We start from the raw sequence: 19,068 nt of genomic DNA, 5'->3' as shown, positions 1-19,068 counted from the left end.
CCAGCTTTCTATCCACCTTATAGTCCATTCATCCAATCCACACTTCTTTAACTAGCTGGCAAGAATACTCTGGGAGACTGTATCAGAAGCTCTGATAAAGTCTAGATATACCATGTCCACCACTTTCCCCACACCTACAGAGCCAGTTATCTCATCATAGAAGGTAATCAGGTTGGTGAGGCATGACTTGCCCTTGGTGAAGCCATGTTGACTGTTCCTGATCACCTTCCTCTCCTCCAAGTGCTTCAAAATGGATTCCTTGAGGACCTGCTCCATGATTTTTCTGGGGACAGAGGTGAGGCTGACTGGTCTGTAGTTCCCCGGATTCTCCTTCTTTCCTTTTTAAAAGATAGTCACTATATTTGCCTTTTTCCAATCATCCGGGACCTCCCCCATTCACCACAAGTTTTCAAAGATAATGGCCAATGGCTCTGCAATCATATGAGCCAACTCCCTCAGCACCCTCGGATGCATTCCATCTGGCCCCATGGACTTGTGCATGTCCAGTTTTTCTAAATAGTCTTTAACCTGTTCTTTCATGACTGAGGGCTGCTCACCTTGATTGCCCTACTTTCTCAGTATGAATTAGGAGGCCTCCCCTGTTCCTGCATGATCCCACCATATCATTGCCACCTTCACTGCACATTGTTCAACTTCTGCACTCAGTGAGTCCTTGCTTAGTTCACTGCAGAATTCTGACTCATTCACTGTTCAATTTACAGGTTCTGACTGAGGCATGGTCTCTTAATAAAATGTAGCATATGACCATGAAATAAAATGCTGTACCATACTATATTTTCACAACAGGATTGCTTTGGCAACCTTAACTTTGACATTTCCACACTATAAAATGTGTCACTTGGCAACCTAATTTATTTTTAATATATTCTTTTGTATGACAAAATAGATTTTTGAATTTCCTTTTTTATGAGAGAACAAAGAAATTAGAGCTATTTCTGAGGGAGAAGTGGAATGCTCTGCCCAGAAAATACTGTGACATAATTGAGGGAATGGTCTTATAAATATATTTTCTCCCATTTAATGTACTGTCCATATCACACAAAGTGCAAAAAGATAGATCAAATAGAATGAGCCAGGGCTCCTCTGGAGCCAAGTTTCACTCCATAATCATATTTACATATGATATGGAACGAGGAACACCTCATCCACAAACATGCCAGTTCCATATGTAACAGCACTTACCATGGAATGAAACATCTGCTACAATTAATGAATAACTTTATAGATAGTATTCCTCATGTAAGTACATATAAGATGATATTCCATGCATTCTGATAGCTAATCAAATGCTGCTAGGGAACATTGAAAGCGAATATCAGGTTATGTGCGTACATGTGCAGAGCCACTGGAACACTGGTACATCATGAATAATCATCTGTTATCATGCAACAAACACCAGTGCAAATGCGTTAAGTAATAAACCTTTAGAACAAAACATATATCCACTAGACTACTTAAAGCCACAGTCCAGCACATTTCTATATTATGTCACCTCTTGCTGAGATACTAGGATACTAACAAATAAAGGACACAATTGTATAAAGGCCAAAAGTACATTTTTAAAAGATCTATTTTTCTATAAAAACGATAAAACACTTTAGCTTAAACTTTAAAAAAGTACTAATTAAAGAATAAATAGGAACATGTAAGTCCAAAAGGCGAAGGTTTCACACAGTAACAGAGCTCCTTAAAATGACCCCTTAGAATGTCTGATATCCCTGGGTCTCCTCTTTAAAGATGGGCATAATTACTGTACAAGAGACCCTCTTCACACTAACTGATGTCCCTCTTCCACGTGACAATTCATACCGTAACAGAGGCTCACAATACAACGGCTCAAATATTACCATATAATATGGAACATAGATATAACAAGTAAGATTAATGCAGACAACAACTCACAAGCAGTCAATACAGTCTAAACACTTTCTTTTAATTCTAATACCTACTTTATCAATATTAACCCACAGATTCCAACTCTGTATCTGTCAGGTCTCAGTTAAAACATGGAACCTTGGCATGAGCTGGAACTTGGCATGCCAATATCACAATCATATCAAAATACACTTCTCAAAAAATCACAACCTCTAACTAAATGCTACGTCAACATAAATCAAAAACACAAAACTAAAAATACTTCTTCGGGATTAACACACGATCTTTTAGATGCTAAACATTTTAATTAAGATAATTAATAATCAGGTTTCCTTTAAAAATACCGAGACATGGCAAATATTAAGAAGAACACTAATGGATCAGTTCATTCGCTCACCTTCGGTAGAGTTTCGGACTGAGAATTTGGGTCGTTACTGTTGCTGTTCAGATACAACATTCCAGAGTTATTACTGCAAAGATTACTACCTAGTGCATCATTCTGACCATCGGTTTTCAAGAACTTAAAGCCACTATCACTGGTAGTTGTGGCTAAACAGAGATTGTAGGAATAAGGTAAAGTACCATCGCAGTAGTTCGGTGCATAACTGGGATGGGCCTTGGAATAAATGTCAGAATTCAGACATCGAAGAACAGTGGGTTTTCCTGACCTTCGCAATTTCATCACAATGGCCAGTGTAATTGTCAGGAGGAACAAAAATGAGATCGAGGCTAAAGCCAACACCAAGTAAAACTGTAAATCAGACTGAGGTGCCGAGTCACCCGATTGGTCGCTCATTTCCGGAAAAGCCTCTTGGAAGTTCTCAGCAAACACCAGGTTGAGAGTCACTGTGGCGGAGAGAGGCGGCTGCCCGTTATCCTTCACCAGGGTGACCAGCCTGTGCTTCACAGCATCTTTGTCCGCAAAGGCGCGGGCTGTCCGGATCTCCCCGCTGTGCAGCCCCATGCTGAAGAGCGTCGGTTCCGTGGCCTGGAGCAGATGGTAGGAGAGCCAGGCATTGTGTCCTGAGTCACCATCCACCGCCACCACCTTAGTCACCAGATAACCTGCCTCGGCCAAGCGAGGGACCATCTCGAACAAGGCGGAGCCATCGGCTCCAAGGGAAGGGTACAGTATGCGAGGGGCGTTATCATTCTGATCCAGAATAAACACCCTGACGGTGACATTGCTGCTGAGAGGCGGGGACCCGCCGTCTTGGGCCTTCACTTGCACTTCAAACTCCCGGAATTGCTCATAGTCGAAGGAGCGCTGGGCATAGATAGCTCCGGTCTGCGAGTTAATGGAGATGTAGGAGGAGAGAGGCAGCTCCTCGAGGTTGCTGCTCAGGATGGAGTAAGTGAGTCGGGCGTTCCGGTCCAGATCCCGGTCTGAGGCTTTTACACTGAAAACAGAGGCCCCCGAGGGATTGTTCTCTGGCACATAGGCGGTGTAGGAAGGTTTCTCAAAGACAGGGGCGTTGTCATTGATATCCGAGATCTGCAACAGGATGGTTTTCTGGGTGGAGAGGGGGGGAGAGCCGTTGTCTGTGGCGGTGATTGTGATATTGTACTCCGGGGTCCTTTCTCTGTCAAGGAAGCTGTCTGTGACGAGTTTGTAGTAATTATTAGAAGAGGATAGTATTTTAAAAGGCAATTTTTCGTCTAAATGACACATGACCTTTCCGTTTTCAGCAGAATCTTGATCAATGACATTGATCAAAGCTATCACTGTCCCCGCCAAAGAGTCTTCGGGGGCTAGACTGGACACAGATGTCAGCGTTATCTCTGGGGCATTGTCATTCTCGTCAAGAATTTCTATTTGAAGTTTACAGTGAGCAGTCAGACCTCCGCCGTCGGTCGCTTCCACATCCAATAAGAAGTTGTTTGCCATTTCATAATCCAGATTCCATTTAGTTATAATTTCTCCGTTATCAGGATCCATCTTGAATAGTTTAGAAATACTGTCGGGTATGTTACTAAAAGAGTAGACAATCTTTGCATATAACCCTTCATCTTTATCCGTGGCTTTCACCTGAAGCACTAAGAAGTCCTGTGGTAGATTTTCACTCAGGCTGACTTTGTAGATCTCTTCAGTAAATACGGGGGGATTGTCATTGGCGTCAGTGACATTAATCCTTATCTGAACAGTCCCAGTTCTGACTGGGTCCCCCCCATCCACAGCCGTAAACATCAAGTGATGGTAACTTTGCTTCTCCCGATCCAAATGCTTACCCAGAACTAATTCTGCGTATTTATTGCCATTTGTGCTCATCTTCACTGACAAGACAAAGTACTGATTCTGGCTGAGCTGGTAATTCTGTACTGCGTTGATCCCAACATCGGGATCTTGCGCCATTTCTAATGGAAACCGAGCCCCGGGTAGCGCGGACTCACTTATTTTAAAATCAGCATTGCTTCTGGTGAAATACGGCGGATTATCGTTAACATCTTGGATTTCTACAATCACATGAAAAACGTTGAAAGGGTTTTCAATTACCGTTTCGAGATTTAGAACACAAAGAGGAGATTTTCCACATATTTCTTCTCGGTCTATTCTGTCATTTACATTTAGGTTTCCAGTTTCTGCACCAATGGCGAAATACTGCCTTTTTGAACTAGTGACAATACGGAGGCTCCGGAATGACAGTCCTCTGACATTTATCCCCAAATCCTTGGCAAAGTTCCCCACAAGGGAACCTTTGGCCATTTCCTCAGGAATCGCATAGCGAAGCTGCTCAGAAAGCGTCGGGCAGAACAACGAGAATAAGAAGTGAAAAAACAGTACTTGCCATTCGTATCTCCGGCCCCTGGTTCTGTCGCTTGTTTTTATCCATGTCCTTCTTAATTTCACTGCATTGTTCTCCTCGTCCATTCCGAACGGACCGGGAGTTTTAGATTCCAAGTAAATTGAAACCTTCTGCGATAAGGTTGAATAAATAAAATTATTTCTCTTCTCAATATTTCATGGAAACGCCAGTCAGAGACTGATGTTTTCAGCGAGTCTGTGTGGATATATCTCTGCTATGTCTCCTCTCCGCTCTGCACAGGCTGACTGCGATACTGCCGGAGTCTGCAATGGATCCCCAGCTGCCGCTCCCCCATCGCCCTTGCCAACAGCGACACCCTGCGTCTCAGCCGGAGATCTGCAGCTAGGCGCATCTCAATAATGCAACTATATGGCGCTGAATAGAGACTAACTCTGACCTCCAACTTATTTGAATAAATATCGAAGGTAAAATAATGTAAAGAATTACTTAAAACAAAAATGTCTTTGTCAAACCAACCGATACAACAGTGTTCGAAATACAGGCAAATTTATACCGATAAACTTACTCATCGTATTTTCATTTGGGGCATAACTGGACAGTTTGCTTCAACGTAGAAAAACGGAGCTTCTGAAAACAAATGCTCTCGCTTTCTGAATATTTCAACAAGTTCCCATTCAGGAATAAGACCCCGTTTACCCATATTTCTTTGAGATCTTGTCTATGCCTATTAAATATTTTCTCGGAGGTAAGATAATCTATTTCTGGATATCGAAGAAAATACACTCCAAACATTATAGCTAATACAGATACATTAATACTCTTCATTACTATAACCAAACCCTTACTCAGAACTTAATTCCTGGCTTTAATATGGAACTATGACATTCATTTTAAATAACGTAAACTCTTTATACTGTTTTCTAAGCAGATCACTCAGAGAAAAGAGCAAGTTTAAAAATAATTAAAATGAAATTATACATCGGAAGTGGCAGTCAATTAAAAACTAAGGCATAATCTACCGGAAACTAGTTTTAGAAAGAAATGTTTAAAATTCAGTTGACATCCTTAGAATGCATGTCATGGTGTTCTCACAAGGAGCCCTTTAGCCCCTCCCCCTGCCCTTTTCCCAATAGATATAGATATAAATACAAAATTATCTTATTACTACTTGGGGATAAGAGAACATATAGCGAAGTGTTAAGTTATAGCTTATTAATTGCTAGTGGAAAATTCACCTAACTGTATCAGTAGATACTTCTCTCCTTCATTTAAACACACACCTCTTTTTCTCATTTGCTTATGAAAAGAAAGTTAGCAGAAACTCTCACCCAAGCGGTTTGATAACTATTACTAAGAATTTTACTTGTATACTTAACCCCAGATTTATTAATACATTTGGCAGTTCGGAGATCATCTCGAAGGGATCCTCAGACACTCAGGTTATAGAGAAGGCGAAGAAAATGCCTTTCCTGCCATGTCTGTATGGCAAGGAAGTGAGGCATGTTCAGGGCCAGCTCCAGGCACCAGCTTACCAAGCAGGTGCTTGGGGCGGCCACGTCGGAGAGGGGCAGCATGTCCAGCTGTTCGGCAATTCAGGGAGGGTCCCTCACTCCTGCTCGGAGCGAAGGACCTCCTGCCGAACCTCCTGCCGAATTGCCGCCGCAGATCGTGATCGCGGCTTTTTTTGTTTTGTTTTGTTTGGCTGCTTGGGGCGGCCAAAACCCTGGAGCCAGCCCTGGGCATGTTTGTTTCCGACACAGACCTCACAATTATCCATCCCTTCCTCATATTCTGCTTGGATTATGACAGTGTTTTCTAGATGGAGTTATTCATAAAGGCAAATGTAAATTTCATCTAATATCTAATTTTATCTAATTAGTTAATTTAGCTTTAACTCTCACCTTTCTTTTTATAAATTTTATAGATTGTAGATATTAAAGGATTGGCAACAGCCCGATTTTTGAGTAATATCTGAGTTGTATATTGACCTGGGTGTGTGGCTGGTCCTTTGGGATCAGAAGAACCCTTTGCTTGATGAAACTGGTTTTAAAGAACCACTCATCTTTAAGTCTACTGTTTTTGGTGGTGATACAAGGACTGGAATGCCTAAGGAAACTGCTTTTATGACTTCTTGTTAGCCAGTGTGGTGAAACAGAAGTTTAATTTTGTTGCTGGTTTGGTATATCTCATGGGAGAATAATCACTAGTTTGGGGTGTGTCCTCCCTATTTCTCAGCAGTTTGTCCTGAATTTGGTATTCTGTTGTGACCCACAAAGGCAAGATTACAGTGTTTAATCCAGATTTTATTGTAAAAAGACATTTAATTTTTTTCAGATTATTCTGAGTTTGGGGAAATATTTTGATATATTATTTGAGTTGAGCTTTTTACAATTCACATTGGTATGAAAATAAATATTTCTCAAGCTGATGGTTGGACCTCAGATACCGCCATAAGTAAAATATTATAAAGTAGAAGTCAAATAAGTATAGATATAATAGTATATTGGTTTTCACCTGCATGTAAGTGCTCATTGAAGTTTTGAAAAGTAATACTGTACAGAAAAATTAAAGGTATTTACATTACATATAAATTATCGGAAAATTATTTATAATTGCATAGTGTAGTAAGTAAAACTTCATTAATTTATAGGATACGCCGATGAACTGTTGCTCTACAGGAACTATTACATATAAAACACACCAGGAAATAAGCCTTTCCACATGAAAGAGAAAGTTGTTGTTTAAGAAACTCACCTGAAGGGAGACTTGATCGTCAATATTGATATTTGAAATTTCTGCGACTAAAAGAGGACCTGATTTCTCAGAAGGATGCTGACCTGTAAGGCTATTTGAACAACTGCCATTAGGAAAGGCCAGTTGACTCTTTCTGGAGTCCGTGGTTAGCGAAACCTCATGTGAGTAGGAGTGAAGAAAAGCTCTGACTCCATCGATTCCCACAAACTGCGAGACGGGAACTCCACTGAAAGTCACACTCGAGGAGTCAAACAGCGGCGAGTTTCTCCACCGGCGGAGCCTCAGGGCCAGTAACACTATGATAAAGGTAAAGAACAAGCAGGAAACGGAAGCCACAGCGATCACCAAATACAAGGTGAGGCTGGACTGGGGGTCTGCAGGCGCTGAGAGGCTGCTTAAATCGGAGAGGATGTCGGGGATGCTGTCAGCCACCACCACCGTGACAGTGGCCGTGGCAGAGAGAGGGGGCTGCCCGTTGTCCTTCACTAAAACCACCAGACTTTGCTTGAGCGCATCTTTGTCGAGAAAATAGCGCGCTGTCCTGATCTCTCCGCTGTGGAGTCCCACAGAGAAGAGCCCCGGCTCTGTAGCCTTCAGCAGCTGATAGGAGAGCCAGGCGTTCTGTCCGGAGTCTGCATCCACCGCCACCACTTTAGTGACCAGGTAACCCGGCTCGGAGGAGCGAGGGGCCAACTCCACTCCCGTGGAGCCATCGGTGGGAAAGGAGGGGTGTAAGATGTGCGGGCTGTTGTCATTCTGATCCTGTATAAAGAGAGTGACGGAGACATTACTGCTGAGAGGCGGGGAATCCCCATACTGAGCCTGCACTTGGAACCGAATCTCCCGGAACTGTTCGTAATCAAAGGAGCGCAGAGCGTAGAGAGCCCCAGTCTCAGAGTTAATTGAGATGGAGGAGGAGAGCGGAGTTCCTTGAATTTGACCTTCAGTAACTGAATACGTCACTCTGGCGTTTTCTTCCCAATCAGCATCGTTTGCCTTTAATGTGAAAATAGAAGCCCCTTTAGGATTATTCTCTGTGATATAAGAGGTGTAGAGTGTCTGGCTGAAGACAGGCGGATTGTCGTTTTTGTCTAAAACCTTCAACAGGAAGAACGTGGTTGTGGAAAGAGCAGGAATCCCTTGGTCTGTGGCTGTGATCGTTACATTGTAATGCTAGACGTGCTCCCTGTCCAGTGCTCTGTCTGTTACCAAACTGTAGTAATTGTCAAATAATTTCTGTAACCGACAGGGGAGGTTGACTGGGATAGAGCACGTGACCTCACCATTCTCTCTTGAATCTGCATCTCGTACTTTTAAAAAGGCGATCACAGTTCCCTCTGAGGAGTCTTCGGGGATCGAGCTGATGAGAGTTGTGATTGTAATTTCCGGAGCGTTATCATTTACATCCATAAGAACTAACGAAACCCTTGTGCGAGCAGATAGTCCTCTCCCATCGCGGGCTTGAACCTCTATTTCATATAATTCACTTTCTTCGAAGTCTAAGTGCCCCGTCAATGTCACTTTCCCGGTTTTAGAATCCAGCTGGAATATGTCTGAAGCTTTCTCTGATATTTTCCGGAAGGAGTATGTTATCTCGGAGTTCATTCCTTCATCCAGGTCAGTGGCGTTCACTGTAACCAAAAGGGAACCTATAGACACGTTTTCCAAAACCTTCACCTTATAAACAGATTGTGTGAAAACTGGTGCATTGTCATTTGCATCCTCAACAATAACGCGGATTCTCGCAGTGCCAGATCTGACTGGGTCTCCTCCATCAATGGCTGTGAGGACTAGATTGTAAACGGCTTGTTCTTCTCTGTCTAGAATTTTTTCTAGCACCAGTTCAGCGTATTTTGCGCCATCAGTTCCCGTTTGCACGTCCAGGGAGAAATGCCTATTACTGCTGAATTGGAAGCTCTGAATAGAATTACTTCCTACATCTGGGTCCTGGGCGTCTGGCAGAAGAAAGCGCGACCCAGTGCTTGTGATCTCACTGATCTTTAACTCCAATTCCTCTACTTGGAAGCTTGGCGCGTTATCATTAATGTCGGAGATTTCAATTTCAACTGTATAAAGTTTAACCTGTTCCTGAACAAAAATCTCCAATTGTAACAGACATTTTGAGATCCGGCCACATATTTCTTCTCTATCCACTTTTTCACTAAGATACAAATAGCCGTTCTGCAAATTGAGAGCAAAATATTTCGTCCTACCTTCTGCAATAATTCGGACTCCACCGTCTGAGATTTTTTTTGTATCGAGCCCCAGATCCTTTGCGATATTCCCCACGAAAAAGCCTTTCTGCATTTCCTCAGGAATCGAATAGTGAATCTGCCCAGCAACTGCCTCCCAAAGGAAAAGCAACGTAAAGCAACACAGCAACCCTCTACAATCCCGGAGTCTTTGTTCATCGGCCATTTCCTTCCCTAGCAATAGTATTACTCTGATTCCCCGTCACCGATGTGACTATTGTGGCATTATAGCCAGTCCTTTGTCTCCGCAGCAACTGATGTTTGCATCGAGACTGTTTCAGAGATTATTCCACTCGCAAAGTTCTCTTTAGAATCTCTCTGACTGATCGTGAATCTGATCTCTGTGTTATGCGTTGTGTAAGCGGTTATGGGCTGTCTGGGTCTCTCATTGCATTTCGCTCTCTGATCGGTGAACAGCGACTCTCAGAGCCTCAACCAATAACTGCACCAGCTCAGATAAATATCCCTCTTGTTTTCCCTGAGTTTATTTTGCCTATTTGTTTTAATCTTTTAGGTGTGCTCCTCCCTCTATTTTTTTAATGAATACTCCACAAAAACAAACAGAGCTAGACATTTAATGGAATTAATTAAATTCGGGAACTTTTTTTCTTAAAATCTATTAATTATTCACCCACAATACTCAAAACATCATCTTGAAATGGAAAATAATCGTTTCCCCTGATTTTGAGTTGCTGAAATGACCTGAAGATTCGAGAAAAAATATATTTGAAATAAAGTTATAAGAGAAATGTGGCTATTCATTGTGGACAAAGACTTTTTGCTTCTCCATTTCCAAAGAATCATTATATCGTAAAAATGTTATTGCCACATGCAGAAGCAGGACTGGCCTTACCATGAGGCAAACTGAGGCCACCACCTGAGGTGCCAGACTGTGGGGGGGAGGTGCCACTAGGACCCAGAGTGTAGAAAATTGTATCTGCTGCTGGTACATATGTATTCTCTCTGCTCTAGATCCACAGAGATGGTGGAGTGCTGTGCTGGAGGAAGGAGGGCACAAGAGACATAACAGGCAGGCAGGAGAAAAGGTGAGAGGGAATAACAGAAAGCAGCAGGAGCTGCAGGGAGAGAGAGGAGGAGGAGCCTCTTATGTACCTCTCTAGCACCCCCAGGAGCCTGGGCTGATTAACACCAGCTTCTACGGGAGCTTCCTGTTTCCTGCTGCTTCCCTGAATCTGCTTGAAGAGAACAGGCAGTCAACTGAAGTAGTAGGAGCCAGTTAGGCCCTTAAGACACTGATATCTTCCCTCACTCAGGCCCTGCTACCAACCTGCTTATTTGTCCCCTTCAACTGAGTGTTGAGAGCCACTATAGCTGGCACGGAATAGCAGTCATGAGTGAAAGAAGAAAACGCCCCTCTGGGGGCAGCATTCAGAAAAAGTAAGAAAGCTAAGGAAGCTTTTCTAGCTAAGCAGGAAAGAGCTCTCTTGAGATACATAGAGAGAAATGTTCACAGTGAGCCTTCCAGCCCCAGTGAGGATGTGAGTGGTGAGGAGATGCCTGATCTTCCAGTTAGTCGGAGTGCAGGTGACCTGCAGGGCCAGCTCCGGGCACCAGCCCAGCAAGCAGGTGCTTGGAGTGGCCAAAGGAAAGGGGCGGCACTTCCGGCTCTTTGGCGGCAATTCGGCGGCGGGTCCCTCAGTCCTTCTCGGAGGGAAGGACCTACCACCAAATTGCCGCAGAAGAATGAGCGGGGTGGCAAAAACCCTGGAGCCGGCCCTGGTGACCTGGCAGCTACTGCAGCATCCATATCTTATTATCAAATGGATGTAACCATTTGATAATAAGATAATAAGACATTCCTGAAGAAAAGTGTAGATCAGAGAAGAGTGTGGTGGAGGCGCAAGAAACAGCTGCTGCTGAGTTTAGTTCTTTAAGTCTAGATCAGGGATTGGCAACCTTTGGCATGTGGCCCCTACGGTAAGCACCCTGGCGGGCCGGACCAGTTTGTTTACCTGCCACATCCACAGGTTCGGCCTATCACGGCTCCCAGTGGCCGCAGTTCACCATTCCAGGCCAATGGGGGCTATGGGAAGCAGCGGCCAGCACATCCCTCAGCCCATGCCGCTTGTCAGAGAGGTGATTAAGAAAAAGCAGAAAGCCTACAAGGAGTGGAAGATGGGAGTGATCAGCAAGGAAAGCTACCTTATTGAGGTCAGAACATGTATGGATAAAGTGAGAAAGGCCAAAAGCCATGTAGAGTTGGACCTTGCAAAGGGAATTAAAATCAATAGGAAAAGGTTCTATAGCCATATAAATAAGAAGAAAACAAAGAAAGAAGAAGTGGGACCGCTAAACACTGAGGATGGAGTGGAGGTTAAGGATAATCTAGGCATGGCCCAATATCTAAACAAATACTTTGCCTCAGTCTTTAATGAGGCTAATGAGGAGCTTAGGGATAATGGTAGGATGACAAATGGGAATGAGGATATGGAGGTAGATATTACCACATCCGAGGTAGAAGCCAAACTTGAACAGCTTAATGGGTCTAAATCGGGGGGCCCAGATAATCTTCATCCAAAAATATTAAAGGAACTGGCACATGAAATTGCAAGCCCATTAGCAAGAATTTTTAATGAATCTGTAAACTCAGGGGTTGTACCATATGAGTGGAGAATTGCTAACATAATTCCTATTTTTAAGAAAGAGAAAAAAAGTGGTCCAGGCAACTACAGGCCTGTTAGTTTGACATCTGTAGTATGCAAGGTCTTGGGGAAAAAATTTAAGGAGAAAGTAGTTAAGGACATTAAGGTCAATGGCAATTGGGACAAATTACAACATGGTTTTACAAAGGGTAGATTGTGCCAAACCAATCTGATCTCCTTCTTTGAGAAGGTAACAGATTTTTTAGACAAAGGAAACGCAGTGGATCTAATTTACCTCAATTTCAGTAAGGCATTCGATACGGTTCCACATGGGGAATTATTAGCTAAATTGGAAAAGATGGGGATCAATATGAAAATTGAAAGGTGGATAAGGAACTGGTTAAAGGGGAGACTACAATGAGTCATACTGAAAGGTGAACTGTCAGGCTGGAGGGAGGTTACTAGTGGAGTTCCCAGGGATTGGTTTTGGGACCAATCTTATTTAATCTTTAATACAGAGAAGGACTGGGATAACATACAGGAAGATCTGGATGACCTCGTAAACTGGAGTAATAGTAATAGGATGAAATGTAATAGTAAAAAGTGCAAGGTCATGCATTTAGGGATAATAACAAGAATTATTTTTATAAGCTGGGGACGCATCAGTTGGAAGTAACAGGAGGAGAAGGACCTCGGAGTATTGGTTGATCACAGGATGACTATGAGCCACCAATGTGATATGGCCGTGAAAAAAGCTAATCCGGTTTTAGGATGCATCAGGTGAGGTATTTCCAGTAGAGATAAGGAGGTGTTAGTACCATTATACAAGGCACTGGTGAGGCCTCTTCTGGAATACTGTGTGCAGTTCTGGTCTCCCATGTTTAAGAAGGATGAATTCAAACTGGAACAGGTACAGAGAAGGGCTACTAGGATGATCCAAGGAATGGAAAACCAGTCTTATGAAAGGAGACTCAAAGAGCTTGGCTTGTTTAGCCTAACCAAAAGAAGGCTGAGGGGAGATATGATTGTTCTCTAGAAATATATCAGAGGAATCAATACCAGGGAGGGAGAGGAATTATTTAAGCTCAGTACCAATGTGGACACAAGAACAAATGGATATAAACTGGCCATCAAGAAGTTTAGACTTGAAATTAGATGAAGGTTTCTAACCATCAGAGGAGTGAAGTTCTGGAACAGCCTTCCAAGGGGAGTAGTGGGGGCAAAAGATATATCTGGCTTCAAGACTAAGCTTGATAAGCTCATGGAGGGGATGGTATAATGAGATTGGTCTTTGACTATTAGTGGTAAATATGCCCAATGGCTTGTGATGGGATGTTAGATGGGGTGGGATATGAGTTAATACCGAAAATTCTTTCCTGGGTGTATAGCTGGTGAGTCTTGCCCACATGCTCAGGGTTTAGCTGATCACCATATTTGGGGTCAGGAAAGAATTTTCCTCCAGGGGACATTGGCAGAGGCCCTGAGGGTTTTTCGCCTTCCTCTGCAGGGTGGCGCACGGGTCACTTGCTGGAAGATTCTCTGCACCTTGAAGTCTTTAAACCATGATTTGAGGACTTGAATGGCTCAGACACAGGTTTGATACAGAAGTGGATGGGTGAGATTCTGAGCCTGCGTTGTGCAGGAGGTCAGGCTAGGTGATCATAATGGTCCCTTCTGACCTTAAAGTCTATGATTCTATGTATGAAGAAGAGAGATGTAATATTTAGTTGCTGTTTTACATTAGGAACTCAGTTCCTTCTTACACTGTAAGACGCAGGAGAGCTACTGTAAAGAATGACATCACGAGAGGAAAGAAAGTGAAAGTTGACTCGTCAAGGGGGGAAAAGATTTTTCAGTTAAACTGTATATATCTTTGCCTTTTATGTTAGCAATGGCTAGTTAACATTTTGAATAAAGGAAAACTTTGATAAAAGTTCTGCACCTTTTTCACCACAATCACTACCACAATAATAAAATAAATAATAAATTAATTAATAATAAATATGTCCTATATCTTCCTCTGATGCGCCAGCCAACAAGAGGAAACCTTTAAAGTCGTTCAGTATTCATCAACAATCCTGTGCAGATCATCGTAAAATTTCTCTTTCTTTCTCTGATTCCAAAGTTCAGATTGTGGTTTAAAGTATCTTACTTTTCTTTAAACGTTTCCATCTTTTTTTGTCATCCTAAGCCTCAAAAGTGGCTCAAGTGTTTTTGCCCCAACTTTTTAGAAAGATTCAGTCTCAGCTAGAAGCAAAGCCTTCCAATTTTCAGCACAAAATTTTAAAGATTTAAAAGTTTGTGAGCCTCTGAAAACAAAGTCTTGTAAAGACTTGTATATAACTTGTATATTGCAGAAATTATAAGAACCTAAGAAACTTGAAAAGCAGCAAATTTTCTTTCCTAAATATACAGTTTTATAAATTCCACAATAAACGAGGCTAAAAGGTAATTAAAATTACAAACCAAAATACTTAAATATCTAGAATTTTTTAAATTGTCCATTCAACCTTAACTTTGCCACTTGTGTTTATCTGTCTAATCTATCTATTTACCTATCTGTCAATTCACTGTTTAATGGTATGATCATATATGATTTACCACACAGGGTAAATCCATTAAAACATAAGAATGGCCACACTGAGTCATAACAATGGTCTTCAAACAGTGGCAGGTGCCAAATGCTTCAGAGGGAATGAACAGAACAGGGCAATTTATCAAGTGATCCATTCCCTCTCATGTACTCCGTGTGTCTCATAGGTTTAGGTTTAGGGACACCCAGAGCACAGGGTTGCATCTCTAATTAGCTTGGATAATAGTTACTGATGGACATATCCTCCATGAATTTATCTAATTCTTTGTTGAACCCAATTATACTTTTGGCCTTCACACTTTTGGACTATAAGGTGGATAGAAATCTGGCTAGATCATTGGGCTCAGTGGGTAGTGATCAATGGCTCCATGTCTAGTTGTCAGCCGGTATCAAGAGGAGGGCCCCAAGGGCTGGTTTTGTTCAATATCTTCATTAATGATCTGGAGGATGGCATGGATTGCACCCTCAGCAAGTTTGCAGATGACACAAAACTGGGAGGAGTGGTAGATATGCTGGAGGGTAGGGATAGGATACAGAGGGACCTAGACAAATTAGGGGGTTGTGCCAAAAGAAATCTGTTGAGGTTCAACAAGGACAAGTGCAGAGTCCTGCACTTAGGAAGGAAGAATCCCATGCACTGCTACAGACTAGGTACCAAGCTGCTAGGCAGTAGTTCTGCAGAAAGGTACCCTAGGGGTTACAGTGGGCAAGAAGATGGATATGAGTCAACAGTGTGCCCTTGTTGCCAAGAAGCCTAACAGCATTTTGGGCTGTATAAGTAAGGGCATTGCCAGCAGATCGAGAAACGTGATCATTCCCCTCTATTTGGCATTGGTGAGGTCTCATCTGGAGTTCTGTGTCCAGTTTTGGGCCCCACATTACAAGAAGGATGTGGAAAAATTGGAAAGAGTCCAGTGGAGGGCAACAAAAATGATTAGGGGGCTGGAGGACATGACTTATGAGGAGAGGCTGAGAGAACTGGGATTATTTAGTCTGCAGAAGAGAAGAAAGAGGGGGGATTTGATAGCTGCTTTCAACTACCTGAAAGGGGGTTCCAAAGAGGATGGATCTAGACTGTTCTCAGTGGTACCAGGTGACAGAACAGGGAGTAATGGTCTCAAGCTGCAGGGGGGCGGGTTTAGGTTGGATATTAGGAAAAACTTTTTCACTAGGAGGGTGGTGAAGCACTGGAATGGGTTACCTAGGGAGGTGGTGGAATCTCCTTCCTTAGAGGTTTTTAAGGTCAGGCTTAACAAAGCCCTGGCTGGGATGATTTAGTTGGGGATTGGTCCTGCTTTGAGCAGAGGGTTGGACTGGATGACCTGGCTTCCAACCCTGATATTCTATGATTCTATGATCACATCCCCTGGGATAAATTTTAATGGGTTAACTGTGCATTGTGTGAGGAAATACTTCTTTATCTTTGTTTTAAACCTGATGTCTATTAATTTCATTGGGTTACACATCCTTCTTCAGTTTCTCCATATATATTATTATTATTGACTTTTTCTGTACTTTTCCCAATGCTAATATATCTTTTTTGAAATGGGGTCACCAGAACTGCACACAGTATTCAAGGCATGGGCATACTATGGATTTATATGATTGCATTATGATTTTTTTGTCTTATTATCTATCCCTTTTCTAATAGTTCCTAACATTGTGTTAGCTTTTTTGACTGCTGCTGCACATTGTGCAGATGTTTTCAGGGAACTATCCATCATGATTCCAAAATCTCTTCCTTGAGCTAATTTAGATCCCATCGTTTTGTATGTATAATCTGGATTATGTTTTTCAATGTACATTACTTTGCATTTATAAGCATTGACATTTATCTGCCATTTTGTTGCCCAGTCACCCAGTCTTGTGAGATCCCTTTGTAACTCTGCACAGTCAGCACTGGACTTAACTATCTTGAGTAATTTTATATTGTCTGCAAACTTTGCCATCTTACTGTTTATCCCTTTTCCAGATCATTTATGAATATTTTGAACAGCACTGGTCCCAGAACGTATCTTTGGGGGATCCCTCTATTTAACTCTCTCCACTGTGAAAATTTATCTTTTATTCCTACCCTTTGTTTCCTATCTTTTAACCAGTTACTGATCCAGAAGAGGACCTTCCCTCTTACCCCATGACTGCCAATTTAGCTTACGAGTCTTTGGTGAGAGACCTTGACAAAGGCTTTCTGAAAGTCCAAGTACACTATATCAACTGGATCACACTTATCCATATGCTTGTTGACATCCTCAAGAATTCTAATAGATTGGTGAGATATGATTTTCCTTTACAAAAGCCATGTTGACTCTTCCCCAACATATCATGCATCTGTGTATCTGATAATTCTGTTTATTACTAGTGTTTTAACCAATTTGTCTGGTACTGAAGTTAGGCTTATAGCCTGCAATTGCCGGGATCACCTCTAGTGCCTTTTTAAAAAAAATTTCTTACATTAGCTACCTTCCAGTCACCTGGCACACAGGCTCATTTAAGGGATAAGTTACATACCACAATTAGTAGTTCTGCAATTTCATATTTGAGTTCCTTCAGACTTCTTGGGTGAATATGGTCTGGTCTTGGTGACTTATTAACATTTAATTAATCAAATTGTTCCAAAACCTCCTGTACTGACACCTCAATCTGGGACAGTTTCCCAGATGTATCACCTAAAAAGAAAGGTGTGGGAATCTCCTTCTCATCCTCTGCAATGAAGATTAATGCAAAGAATTCACTTAGTTTCTCCACAGTGGCCTTATCTTATGCTCTTTTAGCACTATGATCATCCAATGGCCACACTGATTGTTTGGCAGGCTTCCTGCTTCTGACTTAATTTTATTTTATTTATTTATTTTGCTATTAGTTGTGTCTTTTTCTAGTTGCTTTTCAAACTTTTTTTTGGCCTGACTAATTATATTTTTACATTTGACTTGCTAGAATTTATGATCCTTTCTATTTTTCTCAGTAGGATTAGATTTCCAGTTTTTAAAGGATGCCTTTTTGTCGCTAACAGCCTCCTCTTCTCTGCTCTTTAACCATGGTGGTATTTTTTGGTCCTCTGGGGTTTATTTTGGGGAGGGGGGGATATACGTTTAGTTTGAGCCTCTATTACAGTATTTATAAATATTTTACATGCTTCTTCCAGACATATCACTCTCGCGGCTGTTCCTTTTCATTTCTATTTAACTAGCTTCCTCTTTCGAAATTATATGCTAATATGGTGCGTTTCTTTGTTATTTTCCCTCCTACAAGGATGTTAAATATAATTACGTGATGGTTGCTATTACCAAGCGGTTCAGATGTATTCACCTCTGGGACCAGATCCTGTACTACACTTAGACTAAATCAAGAATTGCCTTTCCCTAATTAGTGGGTTCCAGGACTATCTGCTCCAAGAATCAATCACTGATGTTGTCTACAAATTTTATCTTTGCATCCCTTCCTGAAGTGACTTGTACCCAGTCAATATGGGGTTGTTGTAGCCTCTGTAATCTCCCATATAAATGGTAGTTTTAAAAATTGAGGGTAACATACTAAATCCTACCTCGGGAAACAATGGGGACTTCGCAGAATCAGAGCTCCGTTATACCCAATCTCACATCCTTTGCGATATTCCCCAAGAAAGAGTATTTCTGCATTTCCTCGGGAATGGAACAGAGAATCTGCCCAGAAACTGCCTTCCGAACGGCAATCATTATAAATCAAAGAAGGGCAGGCACTTCTTTTGCAATACCGGCGCTTCTGTGCTTCTTAATTAGCCTGATAGTTAAAGCTTACTTTTTTCTGAAGAACAGAACTGTTCCAAAAATAACCTTTAATCGGTAAATAACTGAGTTCTTTGGTGCTGTTCCTCTGTGTATCCAGATTCGGTAGGTGTGAGTCTGATCTCTCCATTTGGATGTGATATGTAACAGCGGGGCGGAGCTGGCTGTATCTCTCAGTAAATTTCTTTTCCCGATTGGTGAACTGTGGCTCTCAGGGTCTCTACCAATAATTGCACCAACCCAGATAAAACATTAACTAGCTTGTGTGAGGCATGGGGTTTCCCCAGTGTAGATATGCCTGGAATATTCTCATGTTCTGCATTTTTAAAATACGAACACCGTAATCAATATACATAAACACACATGGAGATATGGAAATGAGTAAACTTATATTTATCCCAATGGCTTGATTTCATTTTTATAATTGTAAGAGACATCCCAAGT

The 19,068-nt window shown here is 42.0% G+C and overlaps 1 protein-coding gene and 1 pseudogene across 1 annotated transcript; both read right to left on the bottom strand.

Moving 5' to 3' along the window:
- Window positions 1-2,281: 2,281 nt before the first annotated feature.
- LOC128841918 (protocadherin gamma-B5-like) lies at window positions 2,282-4,765 on the bottom strand. Its single transcript, XM_054037439.1, has one exon. The coding sequence runs from the start codon at window positions 4,763-4,765 to the stop codon at window positions 2,282-2,284; it is 2,484 nt and encodes an 827-aa protein (XP_053893414.1).
- Window positions 4,766-7,241: 2,476 nt separating this feature from the next.
- LOC128841917 (protocadherin gamma-A12-like) lies at window positions 7,242-9,833 on the bottom strand (annotated as a pseudogene).
- Between the last annotated feature and the right edge of the window lie 9,235 nt (window positions 9,834-19,068).

The sequence above is a fragment of the Malaclemys terrapin genome, chromosome 8 (genome assembly GCF_027887155.1).
Source record: "Malaclemys terrapin pileata isolate rMalTer1 chromosome 8, rMalTer1.hap1, whole genome shotgun sequence".
In the NCBI taxonomy this organism is placed as follows: Eukaryota; Metazoa; Chordata; order Testudines; family Emydidae; genus Malaclemys; species Malaclemys terrapin.
Note: the sequence above shows the minus strand (reverse complement) of the source record. Positions and strands in the feature narration are given on the sequence as shown.

Coding starts and splice junctions, on each gene's coding strand:
- LOC128841918 (XM_054037439.1), bottom strand. CDS start 4,765: ATGGACGAGGAGAACAATGCAGTGAAATTAAGAAGGACATGGATAAAA.